Source organism: Polistes dominula, unplaced genomic scaffold, assembly GCF_049000335.1.
Source record: "Polistes dominula isolate Pdom_NZ unplaced genomic scaffold, Pdom_raw_medaka contig_22, whole genome shotgun sequence".
In the NCBI taxonomy this organism is placed as follows: Eukaryota; Metazoa; Arthropoda; class Insecta; order Hymenoptera; family Vespidae; genus Polistes; species Polistes dominula.
Window position 1 is genome coordinate 1972153 of NW_028300966.1, and position 23685 is coordinate 1995837.

At 29.4% G+C, this 23685-nt stretch overlaps 3 protein-coding genes and 2 long non-coding RNA genes across 5 annotated transcripts; 3 read left to right on the forward strand and 2 right to left on the reverse strand.

Moving 5' to 3' along the window:
* Positions 1–2928: 2928 nt before the first annotated feature.
* LOC107069386 (sperm surface protein Sp17) lies at positions 2929–4567 on the forward strand. Its single transcript, XM_015326662.2, has 4 exons — positions 2929–3696; positions 3838–3922; positions 3995–4107; positions 4487–4567. The coding sequence occupies exons 1-4, from the start codon at positions 3607–3609 to the stop codon at positions 4565–4567; spliced, it is 369 nt and encodes a 122-aa protein (XP_015182148.2). The 5' UTR covers positions 2929–3606.
* A 58-nt stretch (positions 4568–4625) lies between these two features.
* Positions 4626–5494, forward strand: LOC149032443 (uncharacterized). Its single transcript, XR_016176748.1, has 3 exons — positions 4626–4722; positions 4836–4985; positions 5061–5494. It is a non-coding gene; the product is annotated as an uncharacterized LOC149032443 (long non-coding RNA).
* Positions 5495–5952: 458 nt separating this feature from the next.
* Positions 5953–6976, forward strand: LOC149032444 (uncharacterized). Its single transcript, XR_016176697.1, has 2 exons — positions 5953–6079; positions 6698–6976. It is a non-coding gene; the product is annotated as an uncharacterized LOC149032444 (long non-coding RNA).
* Positions 6977–11087: 4111 nt separating this feature from the next.
* On the reverse strand, positions 11088–19157 carry LOC107069404 (uncharacterized). The gene is made up of 16 exons (XM_089172880.1): positions 18895–19157; positions 18570–18632; positions 18374–18486; positions 18165–18283; positions 17969–18090; positions 17675–17871; positions 17461–17609; positions 17319–17384; positions 17074–17231; positions 15901–16845; positions 15567–15800; positions 15431–15483; positions 13940–14043; positions 12422–12466; positions 12126–12347; positions 11088–12060 (listed from the first exon to the last, which is right to left on the reverse strand). The coding sequence occupies exons 2-16, from the start codon at positions 18609–18611 to the stop codon at positions 11789–11791; spliced, it is 2841 nt and encodes a 946-aa protein (XP_089029006.1). The 5' UTR covers positions 18612–18632; positions 18895–19157; the 3' UTR covers positions 11088–11788.
* A 354-nt stretch (positions 19158–19511) lies between these two features.
* Positions 19512–23667, reverse strand: LOC107069407 (BTB/POZ domain-containing protein 1). The gene is given in 7 exon segments (XM_015326706.2): positions 19512–21088; positions 21180–21414; positions 21486–21643; positions 21748–21907; positions 21985–22321; positions 22324–22664; positions 22777–23667. Coding segments are annotated over 7 exon segments (1659 nt in total). The 5' UTR covers positions 23043–23667; the 3' UTR covers positions 19512–20926.
* Positions 23668–23685: the final 18 nt, after the last annotated feature.

Genomic DNA, 23685 nt, shown 5'->3' on the forward strand with positions numbered 1-23685 from the left:
ATTTTAATTTCGCTCCAACGTGTAAACACGCTGGCGCCAATTTATTTCGCCACCGGGAGTGGGGGAGATTGGTAGTGGGGGAAAATGGAGAGTAGGGGTAACGGGGCATGGGAGTGGGGGAACGTTTTAAAGGATACCTTGCATTTTCTCTTTCATTTTCTCTCTTTCTTTCTGTTTCTTTCTTTCTTTTCTATCTCTTTCTCGTTCACGGTACCCGCCCTCATTCAGCTTTCGCTTGGCGATTTACGACGATGCGGAACAGCCCTGGGGGCTTCGGAAAAAAATAAAAAATAAAAAAAGAAATAGAAAAAGAGAAAAAAAAGGCAAGCTTTCGTAGACGTGAAAAGAAGTCGAAGGTAACACCGCGGAAAAGTGGCTATTTTGTATCTGCGGTAGTTAGACGGAAGATTAATGTTCCGCCAAATGTATAGAATTATCTTTTGATTCCTCTCTCTCTCTCTCTCTCTTTCTCTTCTCTCTCTTTCTCTTTCTCTTTCACTCTTTTTCACTCCTTCCACGTTGCTTTTTTTCTTTCTTCTTTTCCGTTCTATTCCCGATAAACCAGATTTTTCTCTCTCTCTCTCTCTCTTTTTCTCTATCAACGTTCTTTCCTTTTCTCTTCAATGTTTGCAATGAAAATCGGAGTCGAGATACGAATGGAGAACTTTTTTTTTTCTTTCTTTTCTTTTATCCTTTCTTTCTATCAATTTTTTTCCTCTCAATGACAATAATAATAATAATGATAATAATAATATCGAATTGGGAATGCACTTTCAAACTCGAGTATACAATTTAGGTTTTTTGTTTTCCTTCTGTTTTTTTTTTTCTTTTCTTTCTTTTCATACACTTTTTTCTTTTTATTTATTTATTTACTTTTTTTTTTCAAATAAACTACTTAATGACGATAGCATTAACAATTTTTTTCTCTTTATTTCAATTATCGTTCAACACGGGAGAAAGTTTATTAAACTCGCTAAATGTATTTTCAAAAGCTAATTGTGGTATAACGACGTGGTGGGGAGCGGGGTGGTGGGTGGGGGTGGGGGGGGCAGGGAAACGGCTTGATACTAACTTTATCGATAATTGTGTATACGAATGATCATTTATTAGCTTTAGCAAATTTGTCAAATCCCAAGTGGCAAGCTACATATTTGTATTAACATAAGTGTAATGTATATTTGTATACGATCACGATTAATCCAACATTAATAAAGGATTCTTGATAAAATGTTTCTTGATTATGAATGATACACACACACATAGGAAAGATTTATATACAAATAATAATATTATTTTCATCAACAATAATTATATCTCATAGAAATTTATTTGGAAGGTGGCCGAATTCCATTCATGTTCGAAGGATTTATGTTTCAATGCAATTCAAAATATACGTACAAGATACGAGTTATACTGCTTAAGTGTATCTAAGGGTGTTCAATTTATAGTTTCTATTAAAATAGTGACAATTATTAAATGAATAATATGCATTTTCTTACCACGAATAGAGTTAGGCTACTTTCAATATTAACAACCAGATTTGTTAGAAAATTTCGAATGGATCCAAGTTCATTCAACATAATTTTAGATGCTTCAAATTGAAAAAAAAAAAAAAACAATACTCAATTTATTTGACATATCTTTAAAACACTTCGGAAACATAATTTATGCGATTGAAAACATTTTTTAACAACATAACGTACAAAATGACAAACATTAATTACAAAACAATTTACTACTCATCTACATTTTGTGTGTGTGAAAGGGATTTGAAGAAATCATGATGTTCCAGTGGTATATATTGTAATAGGTCAATTATGTCTTTGAATTTTTATACAGTGGTGTCAATATACGTGGTAATAAATTCAAGACTTTCAAATTTTCATTCTCATTCATTGATGTCTTATAAAAAATTTGATACAGTTCATTTCTGACAAAACGCATTCAACATATTTTTAACCAGTTTATTGATTCTTCATCAGAATTCTTGACCCTTTTAAAAATTACGTCTTCTAATAATTTTTTTCATACAAAATCTTCTTGTCTCATTTTATTTACAATAGAATATTATCATATTTACTTGGAATATAAGCAACCTCAAATGCTTTATTGATACATAACATGAAATTGTACAATAACCACGTTGCAATTGGAAAATAATAATTGACAAATGGAATTAGACCACTTTCGAAATAAACTGCACATATAATTTTATCTATTTTCTCGACTTTTAGTTTTATTAAAATTTTTCTTTAGTTTTTATTTGACAAATAAATTGACTCGCCTAATTGTATTTAATAAACACTTCATTACTCACATTCATAATAAATCTCGTTATACGTAAGATCTTACATTGAAAAGTTATACGAATATTGAACAATGAGAATTAAATATTAATAGGTTAATAATAGACTAAACATCTATATATATATAACACTTGTCAATGTTATATTCTATCACATAAATAATAGAAACAGCTTTTTAACTTATTCATCGAACCGAGACAATCTTCGTCGAGAATGATTCTCCTCTTTCTATCATTTCATCTCTTTATCTCTTTTCAACGTTGCACATATAACTTTATTCCGGTTCTAATGGAATTACACAGAAGTTACAATCACCAGACCGTTAATAATGTTTCGCCTGTATGCGTTACAATGTTTCGTAGAAACGTTCGTGGTGTAAATTTTCGTCGAAACACGATAAAATTTAACGCTTGTCTCTTCTCAACGACCGACCAGTTGGTTTCTCTCTCTCTCTCTCTCTCTCTTTCTCTCACTCACTCACTCACTCATTCTCTTTTCCTATCTTTTTGGGTTTCTCTTTTACGTGGATAACATCAAACGACATATTCTAATATAATAATATATTTTAAAAGTTATACGCGCTAGCTTCAACAAAAAAAAAAGAATATCACGTGTGCAGATCACACAAAATAGAAGTAAAACCTTCAAAAAAACAAAGTTTTGAAAAAATGTGATGAATGCAAAGTATCAGGATTAAGATTACAATGTAATGGAACGAGTAAAACAGCTGGGAATTTGAAGCAAAAATTACTAAAAAAAAAAAAAATTGCGTACTTTTGGGGTGTAATTATATCCAAAAAACATTTCATGGGTGACGTTTTTGAATATCGATAGATATAAAAATGATTGAACGATAGTTATCGATGAAAAAATTCATTCAATAAAAAGAAAACAAAAAAATATACACACATACGTGTACTTCTTTTTTTATTAAACGTAAGTTTTGTAAGTATGATAACACACATATAAAAAAAAAAAAAAAACAATCAATCGTTTTGATTAATATTCGATATTGAAAATAAAATTCTCGTATTAAAAATGAAGTTAGGTTCATACCTAAAAATCGTGAATTAAATGCGAGAAAGATAAAAAAAGAAAAAAAAAACCCTTTGAGAAATTGAGTTAAGCGTGTTTGACTTCGTGACAAATTCTTCGACAAACGGATTCGTCAACTCGAGGCAATAAAGATCAATCTGAAAAAGAGAAGAAGAAGAAAAAAAAACAACAAGAAAAGAATAGAAAAAAAAAAACAAGAAAAATAGTAAAAGAGAGGCCAGAGGAGAGAACAGCAGCCATAAAAATGGATGTTACGCTTCAGAAACACGGCGCCAAACACGTCTATAGAGTCCCCGAAGGATTACGTGAGCTTTGTACCGACATTACACGCGAGGTGTATACACGATATCTTTTCTTTCCCCCTTTTTATTTTATTTTTTGTTAGAGAGATTTTTATTTTTACAATAATACATACGCAAAATAAAATAAAAACACAACAACAACATGTGTATCAAAACATTTGTAAAATCTGAAGGTACTTAGATCACAACCAAGAGAAATTTATTCATTCATTGCCGATTACATGGATGTTCTTTTGATTACACGTGAAAATGCTAAAGGTTGATTCATTTTATTTTCATATATGTATATGTGAGAATGAATAAATTGTTATATATTTTTTGTATAATTAGTTGCAGTCAAAGTTGTAAATAATATATTACAAGGAAGTCAAACGATAATGAATATACTTTATCGAACTGGTTTGAGCATAGAACAAATTGCTGCAGCAGCACCTAGGATTCAGGTATTTATTATAATTAATTTTTATTGATTAGTTTAACACTAGAATTAACGACAGTTGAGACGTAGCTATCTCTACAAAAATCAGTTAAAATGATTACGTCTTTAATAAAAAAAACGTCAAAGTAAAATATTTTTATATTTATTGACTTATTATTATTTTACAAAAGGAACTTTCCATGTTCTGAGATCTTAAATACTATATAATAACAATTATAATAATAATAATAATAATAATAAGTACAATAATGAAGAATATTTGATATCAAAATATCCTTGATACCAAATCAAGTCAAAAACCAACCAGTTAAAAATGACTGATGTGATAGTTTTGGTGTTACTAATATAAAATTAAGTAATCAAAAGTATATTTTATTTTTTAGAAAGCATTTCGTACATATTTGGATATCATCGATGGTCGACAAGATACATGTGAAGGTTTAAAATTAAATATAATCGAATAATTTCTTCATTTTATTTTTATGTATATCTAATAATCGATAATTTATCAAATTCAGATGAAAAATTGGACGAAAAGTCGAGAATTTCTTTGAGAGATATTTTTCAAGCTACCGGAATTAATGTTGAACAAGCTGACAAAGCTGCCACAATTATACAAGTAAATAAAATTAATTGTTTTTTTTTTTTTTTTTTTTTTTTTATACACACGCTTTATTACAGTGAGAGAATAGGGAAGAATAATTTTGGATTTTTGTTTTTGAAATATTTCAGGCAGCTTTTCGTGGTCATCGTTCCAGAATGTTATTAGCTGAATCTCAAGGAAAAATACAATGGCAAAGAGCATTGATGAATACTTTGGATATTTTGAAAAAATCTGGTGTCCCAGCTGAAGAAATAACAAAATCCATACCCATAATTGAAGTAAATTATTATAACCTTTTTTTTTTAATTACAATCAAAATACCTTTCGATAAAATTCATTGATTTGTTTTATAGACAGCATATCGTGGATATTATACCAATAGAAATTTAAGAATGCAAATGAAAAAACACGAAGAGAAAAAAACACGTGAGAAATTGAACGAATCCGTCGTATGGTTAAAAAAAAAAAAAAAAAAAAAAATTGAAAAAGATATAACAGGAAAAGTAAACGTTAGTATCGCGTGATTTTCAGTTGAGATGAAAAAAGAGGAAGAAAAGAAGACAACTCTTCATGGTTTTACCATCGAGTCTGGACAAACTGTACAAGCTGTTGCATGGTTGGAAATGGTATTCGAGGATTCAAAATTGAGTTTTGAAGTTGCCAACAATGCTGCTATGGTCATTCAAGTAATCTTTTATTATAATTTATTATAGCTTTTAAATTGAACAATATTAATCTTATTTTATTTATAAATGAACAGTGTCAGCTGAAATAATCTCTAAATGAAATGTGGCCTTTTTTATCATTTAATATTCAATATCTTAATTAATAATAATATAAGTGTAATAATATAATTTTAAAATTATAAATGGTAAAATTAAAATGATTACTTTTAAATAATCCTTTATTAATCCTCGTCAGAAAGCTTACAACAGGCATCGTATGAGAAAAGGTTTTCTACGTGTTCAAAAGGTGATTTCATCAAGGTCTCTCGTAGTTGAAGGAATTCTCGACGTTTTACGTCAAAATGTTTTCGACAAAGTTATTTCGCGCGATGACATTCCAGAGGAATTTGGTACAAGGGAGGATATGGAAAAAGCTAGTAAATTACTTCAACAAATGTATAAGGATCATTTGAAACGTTCGAGAATTTCTATTGATGGTAGATATTACGAATAAAGATAATTGAATTTGTTTGTTTTTTTTTTTTTTTTATATTAATTGAATTAATTAAAAAAAGATGAAGAAGAAATGGATACGGAATCTCCTATTGAAACGAGACAATTGAATGAAACGATTGAAAAAGAAGAAGAAAAGATTGTGGAATCATCGGAAATTTCGAAAATTGAAGATGATGAAATTTCAATTGAAGGTATAATTAAAATATAGAACCAACAAAATTTATGTATTTTATAATATGAATTAACAATTGTATCATGATTCATCAAATCATTTACAATTTTTAATTTATATATTGTTTAAAGTATTAATATAATAATTTTTTTAAATATTTTTTTTTTACCATTTGAAACCTTTTACAATCAAGATGGTTTTTTTTTTTTTAATATTTTTCATTTCTTACAAGATTCGAAATTATATTTTAAAATTATAGAATTATAAAATTATATTTGTTATATTTTGTCAAACATATTAATATAATATAATTTTTTTTTGTTAATATTTTACATATGACATTTGAAATCTTTTGTAAAAACCACAAAAGATATCTCAAATATTTTTCATTTCTTACAATTTGATAGAACACAATTTCAAAGTTTCGTATTTCATTTATAAAAAAAAAAAAAAAAAAAAAAAGCTTTGTACAAACACATAGAGCCAGATACAGAAACAAATATAACGAAAAAAAAAGAGAAAAAAAAGAAAAAAATAAAAAGATAGAAAAGTTGAAATATAAAAGCAAACGTTAAGCTTGAAACTAAAAAAAAAAAAAAAAAAAACTCAAATAAACTCAAATACGGTTTTACGTTAGATCCAGCTGGTGAGTCGATTAACGTTGAAAGTAGTAACGTGGCAATGGACAAAAAAATAGAAAGAAATGAAGAACAAGTGGAAGAAGAACAAGAAGAAATGTCCCATGAGACTACTCCTACGAACGACAAGGCAGGTTAATGTAAGTGGCCACGTTCGGTAATTTCCACTGGTATCATACCACCGGTAACGTTTTGCAAAGTAAGCACCGAACTTTTCTTAACCGGTGAGTTTTATTAACTGTTGCCACGATCATTAACTTTGCAGAACTCAATGTACTTGTAGTAGAATTTTTTTTAAAAGCAAAAGTAGAATTTTTTAGAATAGTACAGAAGAGAGTTTTATTACAAAAAAAACCAATAAAATAAAATAAAAAAAAATAAAAATAAAAACTCTGATCGAATTTCGTAACTTTTCGTTATTCTTTTTACTAAAATTACTTTAAGGTAATATTAATATTAACAATAATAATAATAATAATAATAATTAATATTATAATATAAAAAATATAATAATATATATAATATAATATAATTTATAAATTAATATTATATTTATATATTAATATTATAGTATATATAAATATTAAATTATATATAATATAATATATAAAAATAATACATATATATATATATATATTATTAATTAATACTATAAGGTATAAAAAAAGAAAAATGTAATTCAAATAAATGAAATATAATATATAACCATAAATATATCATAGAACAACAAAATTCTACACAAAATTGTTCAAAATCCTAGACATATATATAAAAATTGGATATAATAATAATAATAAAAAAAAAAAGAAAGAGGATATAAAATAAAAAATAAAAAAGCATGTGTATAGAAAAGTTAACTGGTATAAGGGTGAAGGTTTTAGGTTTGTCAAAAGGTATGTCTCCAAGGTTCTCCAAATTTCGATCGGGTTGGGTTCTTCTTCCTTCGATAGAAATCGCCTTCACCGCGAATCCGATTACGACCATCATCATCGAACAGCAAAATCTTCTTCTCTTGATCCTTTTCCTCTTTCAACAACAACAACTTCTCCTCTTCCTCCTCTTCATCCTCTTCCTCTTCCTTTCTCGTCGTTGTCGTATCCTTTTTCCACCTCAGACGATTTTCTTGGCATCTACAGCGATCGCAACTTTTCGAATTTTCTAATACATTTGTACCATTACAATCCTTTCTTCTGTTTTCACGAATCACAATTCGAGAAATTTGTGAATCCTCGTTATTACGATTGCCAATTTTCATTTCCTTTATCATAGCACGATTTTTCCTTTTTTTTCCTTTCCTCGTTTAAATCCAACGTTTCTCTCGATTTATATTTTTCCATGAGAATGGATATCGAATCTTTGTGATCAATAATTCTTACATTATCATCTTCCTCTTCTACGTCTCTGTCCTTTTTCTTACAAGTTCGTATCCTCTCGTGATGATCCTTCCACGAACAAACTCGACGATTATCAAGAATAGAAGGACACGTGCAACCGACCGGTACAAAATTAGAAATCCTTTCGCTTTGAGGGAATCCAGAAAATGGAAGGGTGGTTGAAGGAAGGGTTAGGGAGAAAAAGGGAAAGAAATGTGTTAGTATAGATCATCTTTCTTAATTAATAATACAACATAATAAATGTCACCAATTTTGGGTTCACCTTAATAAATATTAATCATTCATTTATCATTAAAATTGTTGCATAATAACATTTCGATCAATATTAATGTAATTGTATGGGTTTTGTTAAAATAATAAAACAAAAAGAAAATTAATAATAAATATAATAACACCCTGTTGAAAAATATTTCGTATATATCTATAAATATTATATATATATTATATATTATAATAATATAATTATATATATTAATATATTAATTAATATAATTATATATAATAGTAATATTTAATATTTAATTATTATATTATTTAATTTAATTATATATAATTAAAATTTAAATATAATACATTAATTAATATAATAATAATTATATATATATATATATATATATATATATATATATATATATATATATTAATTATTTGGTTTCTTTATATATATAAAACAAAAAAATCTATTTTGCTGACAAGAGTAGCATTTTGGTTAACCCCAATAAATATTAATCCTTCATTAACCATTAAAATAGTTGCATAAACAACATCTCAATCAATATCAATGTAATCTTATAAGTTTCCTAAAAATATTAAAACAAAAAAAATTAATAAACATAACAACCTGTTGAAAAATATATTGTACACACATATATAAAAAAAGAAGAAAACCTTTTTTGCTGACAAGAGTGACATCGTCGTTGTCGACAGGAATGACGAGAAGGACAAGTAGGATAACGATGGCATAGACGAGGTCGATGGTCTTCGGGAGATCGTAAGAGATCGAGGTTAATGCCTCGTGGGGAACGAGGGTCACATGTGTGGAGCAAAGGTGAGATATCTTCTTCCTCTTCTCCTTCTCCTTCTTCTTCTTTCCTTGTCGACGACCTATCTAATTTCGAACACGATCGACGAATCTCCTGATCATTCTGGTTACTTCGTGAAAAATGGTCAAACGTTTCATCTTCAACGAGACGTTCTGAAACACGATGTGTTTGTCTTTAATTATTTTTTTGAAGTGAGAACTTCTTTAGAATGGGAGTGATCTGAAAAGTAAATAAACGGAAACGGAGCTATGTAACGAGGCTATGAAACGGCTACTATATTAAAAAATAAGAGACAAAAAGACAAACATATAGGATTGAGCCTGCGAGAGAATTAGACGGAATGTAGCTGTACAGTTCTTCCTATTCTAGGTCTCCTCTTTATGCTATGCTTCGTAGTTATCGCTACTGGTTGTATTACTATTATTTAAATAGTTTATATCAAAGTATTATTTAATATAATTTTTATCAAATTTCAAAGTAAAGTTTCAACACAATAAAAATCACAAACTTTTGATTAATCCTAAATATAATTCTGATTAAATAATAATATTTAATAACGAGTGTTAAAACTTACCATGATTGTTCATACAATTAACGTGACAATGTTTCTCATCCGATGCAACGTATAACAGATCAAGAGAATCTAATTTAGATGGATCAGATATATCCACAGATTTTTTATTAGATATTGAACAACAATTACACTTTTTTCTATTTAAATGTGTACTATTATTCTTCGTGTTTACATCAACGTCATGACTATATAAAAAAACAAATTCTAATGAGTTATTTACTTTTAATATTATTTATTTAATCAATCAAATGATTCTTACTTGTATCGATTTATCGATTTTCCTAATTGAATTTCTTCAACAAAAGGTTCTCGAGTTGATACTTTGTCTAAGACATCACCAACAGCACTCTGATCATTGGCCCATCTCGTAGATTCTTCTTCGGAAGATTTTTTGTTACGTCTAAAGCACGTACATTTGCTTTGTTTAATCGATAAACTTTGTTTAGCTGACAAATAACGTGGACCATCGTCACTGTACACGGACGGTGAACAAAAACACTGTGATTTATCGTTGTTGTTGCTCATGCATTTAGCGGACGATGAACTACTAGCTGGCAGATCGTTATTGTTTTTTCTTCTACTCGATTCTACTTCGGTCTAGGATTTAAACAAAATAAAGAATAATATTTTTTCTTCACATCTATATATATATATATACGATTATTTGTTAAATTACTTTGGTGTTATCTTCTTTAGATCTAACGCCATAATCTTTAGGAAATTTTTTACGAGCACGACGAAAGGCAATAGACGCTGCGACAAGTTGATGAGAAACAGATGGACAACCTTGTGACATCTTGACAAAATAATTCCAATAGGTTCGATCATTATCTTCAAAATATTACAGATTTTATTTGGTTATATACATATATATATTAGGTCAAACCCCCCACCCCTACCCTAAAAGAATTAATTTCTTTTCTTTCCTGTCATCATCATCATCGTTATATGTTCTAATCGATTATCAAAATCGCAAATAAATTCACATACATCCAAAGTGATGTCTAACTTTATTGATCGTGATTGGAAAAGCAACAAACGTTAGTGAATTGTTTCACAGTTTCATAATTTTCTCTGATGGTAGAAGTTCAATCGAGATACAGAGAATTGAGGAAATTCGCATAAAGCTCGTGGACGTAAGCCAAGCTGGAGTTTGGTCGTCGTCGTTTCCTGTTCACAGGGGCTCGAATGTTCAGGGGCAGGTCATAACACTAATCAGGGCAACGAGCAATTAGAAGCGAAAACACAGAGGCTTTAACGATGTTTGCTTGATAACAGTTTACAACGTAGCGGAGAACGGTTACTGATCAACACACGTCGATGTGTTTCATAATTTTCTTCAATGTAACGTTTGATTGAATGTGATATCTCTGTATACTTTAGTTTATAATAAATGTATTTATTATTGAACACAACTATCCCCAATCAAGTTTCTTTAATTATTTATTATTTATTTGTGCATTCATAAAAAAGTACACACTTCATAATATCATCGTCGTCTAACGAACAAATGAAAAAATAAAACAAACAAACATAAATTTAAACGAATCTGATCTCAATTGCGACAAAAAGAAAAAATAATAATGGAATATAACATTTATATATTCGCTAATTAAAAAGCGAATAATCGTTATTTAAATAATTTATAATAAAAATTTATCATTTACAACATTAGATGTCGTTTGTTCTTTTTTTTATCTTTTTTAACTTTAAGACGATACAAAGAAAAATAATAATTTTAACATCATTTTCCTTTTTTTGTTGTTGTTTCATATATACTTATAATTAATAATAAATTTATCATTCGTTCCTTATAACTTACATAACTTAGATAGAGGTTCTGAAATATTTACAAATTTTTACAGAACAATATATTGTAACTATGTACTTCCTTTTTTACAATATAATTCAATAACTATATATATATATATATATAACTATATATAACTTATCAAGGAACAAATCAATATCAAATAGAATTAATTTAACGATCCCTAATTAATTGGATCTTTCATGAAAGATCTTTTATATCAATGTTATCAATATATGGATATAGAAGAAAAATTATTTTCAATAATTTTAATTCATCCATGGTGGACAGGGTGTAGGTGGTTGATATGCTTGAGATATTGGCACTTGATAATGCGGCGGCATCATTTGCGCCGGATGTTGAGGCCGTTGTTGTTGATGGGGTGGTGGTGGTGGAGGTGGATTGCAAATAGATTGCATCAATGGATGCGAATTGTAAGGTGCTGGTTTTGCAGCATGCGGTGGTATTTGATTGTACTCGATGTTCAATGGATGATCCATCACCGTATTTTGAATAGGAGAACGATTACCTTCCAAATAACCTATTTTCATAATAAAACTATTATTAGTATGATATAAATTGATAAAGAGTTAATTAATGATCTACCTCTTGGTCTTATCTGTGGTGGTGGCATATTCGTAGGTGGTAAATTAGGTGGACACAACGTGTGATGTTCCTCTCTTGGCATTGGCGGAGGTCTACCCCAAGGAGCTCTGATATGATGAGATTGCCAAGGTGCTTGTGGAGGTGGTAATGGTGGTAAAGGTGGTCCTCCTCCAGTAGCTGGATTCATACCTCCAGATTCAGCGAGTAATACTGACTCGTTACCTAATTAAATGGAAGTGAATTATTTTGAGTAATACGTTAAATAAATCAAAATAAATTCTCCTCTAAAACCGTACCTGGATTTAATCCCGTATGTTTGGGATCCATGTTACGCTTTTCACCTGAATAATACAAATTATTGTTATAACTATAACGATATCGATGAAACACTATCAAAACATTATTTTGCATTAAATTGGCTTTTCGATTATGATACTGCAATTAGTAATTACAAGTTAAAATCAATTTCTTTCGCATATTATTTTTGCGAAAAACGATGATGATTATTTTTGCCTTGTTATGTGTTCTGCTTTTACGTGATGATAAATACATCCAGCGATAAATAAAACACACGGCTTTTTGTTAAAAGCTAAAGATATAATCGTTAAATTAATGATATTACATCTGCCGTTTTGCAGGATCGTTCACCAGGCTGCTCCTCGCTGTACCAATAAAATATGATTATTATTATTACTAATTATAATCCGGATAGATATTTATAAAGCTAACAAATAAATATTTCTTTAATATAATATACTATTTTATAACGAATATTAATTTATTTGCTGTTTTCTTCTTATAATTTGTACATTCCATCTATCAGAGACCAGTTTAGTTAATCAACATTTCTTACTGCAATATATAAACTTAAAATTATTAGAAATGAATTATCATCGTTGATATCATCTCGCTGGTAGAATGTTTCTGAAAATTTGATATAATTTATATTATATATTAACACAAAATAAATTATAGGCTAATTTCTTCTCAGAAGAATCTCCATGGATCGTAGAATCCTAAAATTTATGTGGAAAATATTAAAAAATTTCAATGTGATCGTTATATTTAACATTCTCTATACATATATTTAATAAATGATCGGATCCATAATATTTTGGATATTCGTATAGTTTCTGAAATCAAAATTTATCTTATTAAATAATGTTCGAATAAGCTTACAAATATGAATGAGTAATTAATAAGAAACATTACCAAAAAAGAAAAAAAAAATAGCGGCAAAATTAAAATGCCTGAATCAACTACTGTAGCCATATATGCAAAGTTTCGTAAAATTCAAATAATAAGAAACAAATTTGAAGCAGCTAATGTAATAGCATTGTGTCACAAATCCTTTTTGTCAATCTCTCGTGTCCATCTGCAAAGTTTAAACTTAGGCAAATGTAAAAGAAGCGATTTACCAAAAAATACAAATTAAAAAACACATATAACATCATTTTTTGTTTTATTATATATGTATATATGTGTGTAACCCATTTTTATAAAAATATATTTACATTAAATAAATTTACAGTCTAAGAGTATTGAAAAAAAAAAATGCTAGATACTTTATTTTCAATGATTAAAAAAAAAAAAAAAACACACACACACACACATATTAAGAATAAATATAGAAAGGAACGACTTTACATTCGTCAAAAATTATACTTCATTAAAATACTTTGTAAACATTTATCTGTCATAAAGAATAATCAATTTACATGTAAAGTCTTTCCTCCTGCAATGAATATATCAGTTTATTCTATTTAGTAAAAATATCTAGCATTTTTTCACATAAAATACTCTTAGTTACAGACCTGGATGTGGAGGTGGCATTAGCAGCTTGTTTCGATCTCCATGGGGTAGACCGGCACCTGCTGGCGATGGACCATGTAAGACTTGCTGTTGACGTTCACCTTCTCTGCTTAAACAATTCAGTTGAACTCATTAATTTTGTAAGTTGTTAACAGCACACAAGCATTTCATATATTAATGTAAAAGTCACCTGATGCACACCCATGGCTATTTCTGAAATATTAAGAACAAGCCTGAATTCACCAGATGATTATTAATAATATCAAAATTTATTTCATTACGGTATGTCAATTATTTTAATTCTACAAAATAAAACTTCATTTTATGATGCATACGTTTGGCTTGCTTGCTTGCTTGCTTGCTTGCTTGCTATTGATGATGAAGTAACTTATAATTAACAATTAAAGCAAAAAACTCTTTTTAAATATAAAAAAAAAAACCTCCATTGTGCAAACTGCTTAATTTAAATAATAATTAAGCTTGTTTATATGTATATATATAAATATTAATCAATTTTACTTTTCAAATCTTACGCATAATTGAATTATCCCATGATATGAACAAATCTATGTAAATATATTTTTTGTACAAAATTAAAAAAATATAATTATCTATTATACAAAACTCTATATATTCATACATTAATTTGAACATATAATAATAATAATAATAAAAATAAAAATAATAATAATAATAATTATAATAATAATAATAACAAAAATAATAATATAGAATTAAACATTGGCTCATAATTATTATTCATTGAAATTTGTTCGTATGAATATATCAAGTTTTTTTTTTTTCATAAAAAGATTTGTGATTAAATAATTATTATATCTATAATACAATACTTAACAAATAATCAATGTAACATCATGCTTTATAATTATAAAAATCGTGAATCGACAAACATGAAAATTTACAATTGTCAGTTCCATCAAGAATAAATTAATTATTACATAGATCTGTTTGGTTTCATAAGAAATCCATATATATATAGTCATCAAAGTTTACACGGTCTTTGGTAAAGGCGGGGTTCTGTAAAAAAAAATTTGTTCAAACAAGAATATAATTTTTTTAATTTAAATATTACCTTTGTGTTAATTTTCTGCTACATTTTTATACACACTATTAACTAATTGAAACATAAATTTACATAAAAAGTAAAAATTGCTTTACCAATGCCGATATATTGTAAATTATTAAATAATGTTGTAAAAGAAAAAAGAATGCTTTGCAAGAAAGCAAAGTATTATATTGTATTTAAAGTTAACAATTTCTATGATAAAAATACAACTATATAATATATTTTCTTGTAATATATTACTAATATTCTCAAAGAATACTTGACTTATTCTAAAATCCGCTTTACATAAAGGTAACTTGATTTGTATACCTAGTGATTGTCCTACTAACAACACTCAAGTTATCGCAAATGATTGGTATGAATTTATAAAGATAAACAAACGAAAATAATATATGCACATGCTTACCCTGTGCCATGACGTTGAGCAGGTAAAGGGCCACATTGATATGGTGGTGGTTCCTGTTCGTAAACATTAGTTTTATTTGAATAGTTTATATTATTTAACATCCATATATTTGAATTACTAATAATTGTAAATATACCTGATTTCCTTCAATATCAGAAAACCTTCTCTTCACTCCATGAGGTTTCTGTTGTTCAGGGGAATCTGGCTTTTGTTCAAATGGTTGATGTTGAGGTGTTTGTACTGTATAATGTACTTGCGCCGGTATATGCCCATTTTGATATTGCATATGGGGAGTATGATATTGTATTTGGGCTTGTATTTGTGGCGGTGGTGCATTATGAAGTGGCATATTTCCAGGTGGCATTTGTACCTAGGGGAAAATAGTTAGCACATAAATGTCGTAAAATATACACTACTTCATTTACATACATTTATATATTTTGATTTTAGTTATTTATTCATAGAATTACCTGTAGCTGACCCTGGGAGTGAGGTATTTGCTGCGGTTGCTGCGTTTGATAGAGCCATGGAGCATTTTGTGGAGGAGGAGGAGGTGCCTGCGTTGGCGGAGGAACACTAGTAAGAACATTCATTGAATTTTGCATTTGTGCCACTGATGGAGGAGGTACTATTTGCGGAGGAGGTACCGGCTGTGGTAGTGGACCTTGTTCATCTTGTTGATGCTGAATTTCACCTCCTTGTGGTAATGGAGGTTGCTGATGATGTTGAGGAGATTGAGCATTAGGAACCAAAAAGGTTTGAGTAGATGGTGGTGGAACTTGTAAATGAAATTGTGGCGGATGACCCTCGAATTGAGGTGGGATCATATGTTGTGCTACTGCTTGAGGTTGTTCATGATTTTGTTGTATTTGTGGTGGCACAATATGTTCACCAGGTTGTAGAACGAACTGTGCTTGTGATTGTGACACAGGCGCCTGTACCTGCTGATATTGTATTTGATAAGTCTGAGGCACGGGAGGTGGTGGTTGATTTGGAGGAAAGTTAGGTGGAGGAAAGTGAAGATGTAATAATGGAGGTGGAGGTTGTTGAGATATATTGAGAGGAGCTGTTGGTGGTGGTTGTTGCAAGTTAACATTGACAGTCTCAATCATCCCTTGCGAAGGTGTTGCAGGCCTTTGTACACTTGGTTGGGTATAAACATATGACACTGCCCCACTAACTGGCACACTAGCAGTTGAAATGTAATTTTGTTGAGCTGGACTTGGTGGTGGTGGTTGACTCATAACATACATTTGAGTAACAGGCTGCGGTGATGCTTGTGATCCTGGTTGAATACCTTGAATTTGTAGCGGTTGACCAGGATGAATCTGATATTGTACTTGACTTACACTTGATGGAGGCCCAATTAATTGTACTTGTCCAACAGGTGGTGGCGGCATAAAAGTCTGTATTTCCTTAAAATAAAAAGACAAAGCCTTAACAAAACCCTGTTGATAGGAGAAACAATATATATTCAGTCAATAATATTAATAACGCCATCTATTAGTAAAAAAAATGTATTGAACCCTTAAATAAGGGGCAATACTTTCTACGCGACTTCAGTTACCTTTTAAACCAGCAAAGGTTATCAACAAATAATGAATGTTTCTTTGATCGATATCATTATCTCAATTAATTTCTACCTGACTTTGGGAAGGAGGTACCAATGGTCCTGAATGAGGTGGAATATGTACTCCTGGTGGAGGAACTGTTACTCCAGGACCTGGTGCTCCAGCTACCGTTGCTGTTAAAATAGTTGCTGGTAGAGTTACCACATTACTTTGAGGGTGCTGTATTATATCTGTAAAAAATATCATTTCATATAGGTTTTTGTTACATATGTATAAAAAATGATAATACGATATTAATCTATGATTACAAATTGTACCTTGATGTTGTATTGTAACAACATTAGGTTGCCCTAAAGTACCAATGTTCATAGTTTGAAACTGTGCTGTAAGATAATACAATTTAATAGTAAATTGAATATTATATAATAATATAAATACAAAAAATAGAGAAAACTGTACATTGCTGTATTTGTGGTTGTTCTATAACTTGTTGAGATTGCACTGGTGGTGGTTGTTGCTGTATATAACTTTGCAGCTCAGATTGCATTGTTTGTATTAAATTAATTGCCAATTGTTTTGCATTTTGTAATGCTTCTGGTTTTTGATGTCTACAAAAATAAAAATTATGATTAATTGAATTAATAATAATATGGATAAAATAATAATATCTTACTCTATGTGTAAATGAAGTGGTTCAGGAGATTCAGATCCTGATACAGGATCAATAAATTGTGAGCTTCTACCCCTTAAAGATACATTTGCACCGGTCTCTCCTCTTATATATAACAAATTAGCTCCACCAGGGCCTATAATTCTTCCTCGTAAATCAAATCCTTGTGGTGCATTTTCTATACCGATGCATATTTTTTCCTATAGACAAAAATTTATATGAATATATATTTCACATCGTCAAATAAAAAATATTCTATACCATTTTAAATGATACTACAATGAAAATAAATCTTACTACTGATGTAATTCCAGAATGTAAACTCATAAGTGGTGGAGGTGCATTGGTAAATCGGCTTGGTCTATTTAGTGAACTTTGATGTTCTTTCTTAATAATTTCATTAATTTTTTGTATTGCCACTGTTAAATCAATGATATTATTTTTAAAACATTTCTATTGAAAATGAATTAATAAAAAATTATTCATTACATACTGTCAACACTAAGTTTAGACTGTCCTTGTATAAACAAGTATAAAGGCCGTTCATTAGGACATCGTAATTTTTCTTGTTCAGTCATAAAACGTCCACGCGTTGATACTGTAGCACCTAAATAAAATAAATACACAATATCAAAATTATTTAACATAAATATAAATATTTCATAAAGAAATCTTTAACAATTTTTTCTTAATCTTACCAGAAAAAAATTAATTTCATCTTGTGTATGACCTCTAGTAAGTAGAGTTCTAGCACTAGGAGGTATCTCATTGATTTCAAACTCTGAAGTATATGTCTCCCCACTTTTGAAGGTTATCTAATTAACAGTAATATTGTGTTAATAATACAAAATAAATGATAATGAATCAAAAAAATGTTCGTAACATGCATATACATTACCTTATTGCCTGATTCAGAAGTTCTAATCTTGTCCTTAGCCATGGAGATTAAATGTGCACTACCCTGTATTTATGTAAACTATGAATATTATTTAAACATCATATTTATTTTATTTTACATTATAAAATCGAACTTTTAATAATAACAATCAATGAATTTAATTTCTCTTCGTTGCACTTGCAGATTGTGTATGCGTGTATATGATGTGTATGTGTGTGTATGTGTGTGCATATAGATATGATGTGGATAAGTTAGAGGTTAAATTCGTAGATATGTAATTTTTTTTAAAATATCTCAATTAAAATTCATGATTATTAATATTTACCTAAATATTTCAAAATCCTTTCGTAACATAATAATCTTGATATATTATTCATCGAAATATTTGTACAATTATTTATAATTATAAAATGCAGCTTGTTAGCATCGACTTGCGATACTATTTGTCGTCACTTACTGGACAAAATGCAGCAATGAAGCCACAATGGGGCAGCAGTTGACGTTACTGACGTTATATTATATATCAATGATAAATCACGTGACAACACATATATCAATATATTAAATATATTTTAAAATGATTCAAAGGATTCAATAATCAATTGATTATTACTTTTTATATAAATTACATTAGGGGTCTCTAGGATAACATTTTACCATCATTATTGTTTTATCATGTTATTGATAAATATTTTCATTTTCAAAAGTGCACATTCAATATTTTTTTTATAATTATTTTAATTTCCTTTACAAATACTATACGTTACATATTTTACTGTAATATTTAAATTAATCTACGTTAATATTAGTTTTGTAATTGTCTTATTAGAATAATCTTTTAAAAATTTGTCTTTTTTTTTGTTTAGAATTGTTTAACAAAAATACATATTCTAAGAGAAATATAAATAATAAAATATGAATTCAATGAGAGAAAACTTGAAGTCATTGAACAAATACTTTATTTCAGTACTTAACATTATATGTGCATTTTTGTTGTTCTATAAATACAATTGAATTTTAATTACAAATTGTTGTTCACGCAATTACAATGCTAATGAAAAATAATATCGCTAGGATGAGTTTAATATTTCTTGTGCAGATATTGTTATATTGTTGACTCGGTTGCATCATTGTCAATTGATATTGAAGCAAAGCTCAAAATTCATATTGTTGATTCATCTAATAATGGAAGAAGTTCATAAATTCTGTAATATTTTCCATCAAATCCAGTGGCAGCTAAATAATAAGATTAGAAAGGATTATATTATTTTAACTTCGTTATTTGTTTGTCTTTTTTCTAATAAGAATGTGTGTAGATACTTTAGAACAATCTTTTACTAAAAAATGTAATAATGTTAGAAGCAATATCATAATCAGAGAAACAATTGTTTCAAAAGAATAATAAAACATTCTTTCATATTATTAATCCTCAAGGAGGAATATTTGAACATGGCTGTAGTTCTTAACCAATGTTTTATTATTCTCTTCGACAATTGTTCTTCTTCATTTAACTTTTTTTTTTTTTTTTAATATTAGATTGTGAAATACATCTATATAGAGAATACTGCATACTTTCCAAAATCGATATGAGATTCCTCTTAAAACTAATTTTTACTAAAAAATATTTCAGAAGCATTAGGCTCTGTTATTTTTGCTTTGCATTGAGATACATTGCATATGTTGTTTTATTTGCTATGTTTAATAAACATTAATATTTATTGAGAAAACAAAAACCATTGTTTTTCATTGCTATTTCGTTTAAATAACAAAACTTCTCTCTCTCTCTCTCTCTCTCTTTCTTTTTCTCTCTCTCTTTTTCTTTTCAAATATTTAATTATCTTCTTGTTTCAAGTATACACTAATCAAAGGGATAGAAAAATAGACAGATTGTCTTCAGTTGTAAGAATTGATATCGATTGCAGAATGAATTTTGATAATGAAAAGATAAAATATTTACTTCACATTTGAATGTGTATCAGTGGCACAGATCAGTCTCTTTTTGTAATAAGGCCCTCTTAAGATTCACAATTTTCCATTCCCAGTGCTCAGTACGATACAGAAGGATCTAAGCACCATTTGACAAACATAATAAAGCTTAAGCAAAAGCTGCATCATCCCTTAATATAAATCGAAGACACGGTTTATAACAAAATTGAAAATTGCTTAATCCTTTGGCATGCTCGTGGACTATTCATGCTGACTACATCACTCTATTTGACATCCTTAAAATATGAACAAAATCCAAACAAAATATAATAATCTATCTTTATACAATTTAATTTATAAATAATTTATCGATTAAAGAGCGATGAATAAGGTAACGGGAGGAATGTTATATTTGTGTCCACTGTATTTTCTTAAGTGTAAAAGATAAGCTCAGGAATTTGTCCTTCTTCGACGGATGTTCCATTATTATCACCAGCTTCGATATTAAAATCAAATTTGACTCTACCATTTCCAGAATCGCAATCAACCAATACCGTTTTTACACCTTTCGTTCCATAATGAGAATAGGGACCCTAATAAACAAAGTTTAATATTGAATACAAAAAAATAATGATTAAATATTATAATAATTGTATATCATAATATGTATATATATATATCCACCTTAAATGTTGCAGATGCTGTATAAATAGTGTTTGGTAAAATTTCAGCTAAATCTTTAAACATTAAACGATAAGTATACTTTGAACCATCACAACTGAATGTCGTTGAATTCGATGCTATTACTTTTCCAGATGCTGTATGTATTAGCTCAACTAATACTTCGTATATCGCAGATCCATGCATACTACCATAAACTCCATAACCAATAAGGAATATTCGTCTATCCACACTAAATCTGTTGAGAATATTTTTGTTGTTATAAAATGTGTTCACTTAATGTTATTTATAATGCATATAAGTATATACCGAATACGATCACTCGTTCCATTGTAACCCCATTTACTTTTGGTATGCTGAAATCTACACACAGTTTGTTCTTTTCCAGTCATACAACAACGTGGCATAGTTTGAAAACTTACTGTTGGTTTTGGGTTCAGTATGAAATAGCAAAACAAAGATAAAACCTAGAAATAGAATGCATTCAACATAATATATTCTTAATCAATGCTTATTATTAATATTATATATATATATTGTTGATTGTATATCAAGCAGTGGTAATACTAGCCTCAGAATGATTTAATAATCCAGATTGTGCAGGACCAGCAGTAAATTCCTCTTTGGACATAAGAGGAAAACGAACTAGAGAAAGAGCATTGCCTAAAACCAAACGTTGATTCTTTGGAATAACTGGCAATTGCTGCCTTATACATTCCGCCTCTGACCATCTGTTCGAAATATGTAATAAATGACAATATGCTATCGCTCATAGTTCGTTATACAAGGCTGGTCAGATATCGCATACCTTAACACAGCCTGAAATATTTTAGATTCCCTGACTCGAAGCGTATCTCTTTCCAAAACAACCATCAACGTATCGATGTCAATATCCACAAATCCATCGGCATTTAGGGCCTCTGTGGTAAATCTATCGATAGTATCCAAACAGACTGCTGCTAATTGAGGCTCATCGAACAAACGAGCTTGCGTTAAAAGTAAAAAAGCATTGTCGCTGGTTAAGTTATTCTTCAAAAAATCGACACAGTGCTTTTCTAAAGCAGAAACGGCATACTTCTTAGCAGTATACAACGTTGTCATCACAGTTTCAGGATCTATTTGTATCTCATCTGTATATAAAAAAGAAGAACTGCCAAAAAAGCAGCTGGTTCTACATCAGGTACTTCTATTTCCGAAGAAGCTGTAGCAAGCGTTCCATTAAACATTGCATAAAATACGGCACTTCCAGAAGACAGGACTAGTTTGTGAGCTGGTATACGTTGTTGTTGAGCTCCCCGTCCTACCAAGAAGCTCACATCTGATAATATCTCATTGTTAAAAAGGAAAACTATCCTTTCTCGCATAGTAGCTTTTGTACCTTGCCAATTGTACGTAGTTACAGCTGATCCATGACTATTTTCAAGTGCTACATTATTCTGAGGATGACCATCGATGTGAATTGTATTAGCTGCATTAGTTGGAGGCCTGCTGTGATTAATCAAAACAAATCCCAAATTTAAATTACACATAATCAAATTGATATGACACTGACAATTGATAAAACATCAAGATAATTTTAATCATAGATGAAAATACTTACTTATCACCGTTCGACGATGAAACGTCAAGGCCTCGCGAGGTAGAAGAAGTGGTAGGCTGTTCTTCGTCCCAGACAAAGTTGAGTGCACGCCGAGCACGAGATAAAGTACCAATTGATTGTGCATTTTGTGCCGAATTTGCGGACTCATCTGCCACCGCATTATTTCCATTATGAACTTCCTCACCGCCGTCTTCGTTACCTAACCGTAAATTGTGTATCCTCGAGACGACATTAGACACGTCGCCCAACGACGTTTCCGTTGACATTTTCACGCAGGAAACGTAATATTTCTCGATATATTGCCCCGTTTCATTTATTCAATCGTGTATCGTGTATCACAACAAAACAATATATTGACGTGAGGCGCCGTGCCTCTCAACAGTGTTCCATATTTTCTTTTACGTTCCTGTTTTTCTTTTTTACTCTCTCTTTCTTTCTATTTTTTTTTTTATCTCTTTCTCTCTCTCTCTCTCTCTCTCTCTTTCCCCTTTTCCGCCGTCTCTTCAACGTTTTTTTCCTTATCGTTCTTTTTCTTATACTTTTCTTATCTTTTTATGTTTTTTTTTATCTTTTTTTTTTTAAAGACTGTACGAACGATCGTTAAACTTACAAAATCGTGTTTTCAACGATGACGATAATCAGCCGTTAAAGAAAACGAATGAGTTTCATATATGTTATATGACATCGTGTGTAAACGCCCTAATCCATTTTGCCATACATTTCGTTAAATACATACTCATGCGATTAATATCTCCAATTTGTAATAGTAAACGTAATTAAATACACCATTGAATGAAACTGTTAGTTTTCTTTTTTACAGAAATCATAGAAGAACTCGTTTATTTATCTTTAATGTCTGATGATTGTAATTATTTTGTTTACGTTGTGAACGACGTTTAAAGCGATGAC

Excerpts from the sequence above, each read along its gene's own strand:
- LOC107069386 (XM_015326662.2), top strand. The coding sequence starts at position 3,607 with ATGGATGTTACGCTTCAGAAACACGGCGCCAAACACGTCTATAGAGTC. Across the intron at positions 3,697-3,837 it reads GTACCGACATTACACGCGAG|GTACTTAGATCACAACCAAG; the intron begins GTGTATACACGA and ends TAAAATCTGAAG. Across the intron at positions 4,108-4,486 it reads CAGCAGCACCTAGGATTCAG|AAAGCATTTCGTACATATTT; the intron begins GTATTTATTATA and ends TTTATTTTTTAG.
- LOC107069404 (XM_089172880.1), bottom strand. The coding sequence starts at position 18,611 with ATGGCTAAGGACAAGATTAGAACTTCTGAATCAGGCAATAAG. Across the intron at positions 17,610-17,674 it reads CCACTTCATTTACACATAGA|ACATCAAAAACCAGAAGCAT; the intron begins GTAAGATATTAT and ends TTATTTTTGTAG. Across the intron at positions 15,484-15,566 it reads CTGATATTGAAGGAAATCAG|GAACCACCACCATATCAATG; the intron begins GTATATTTACAA and ends GTTTACGAACAG.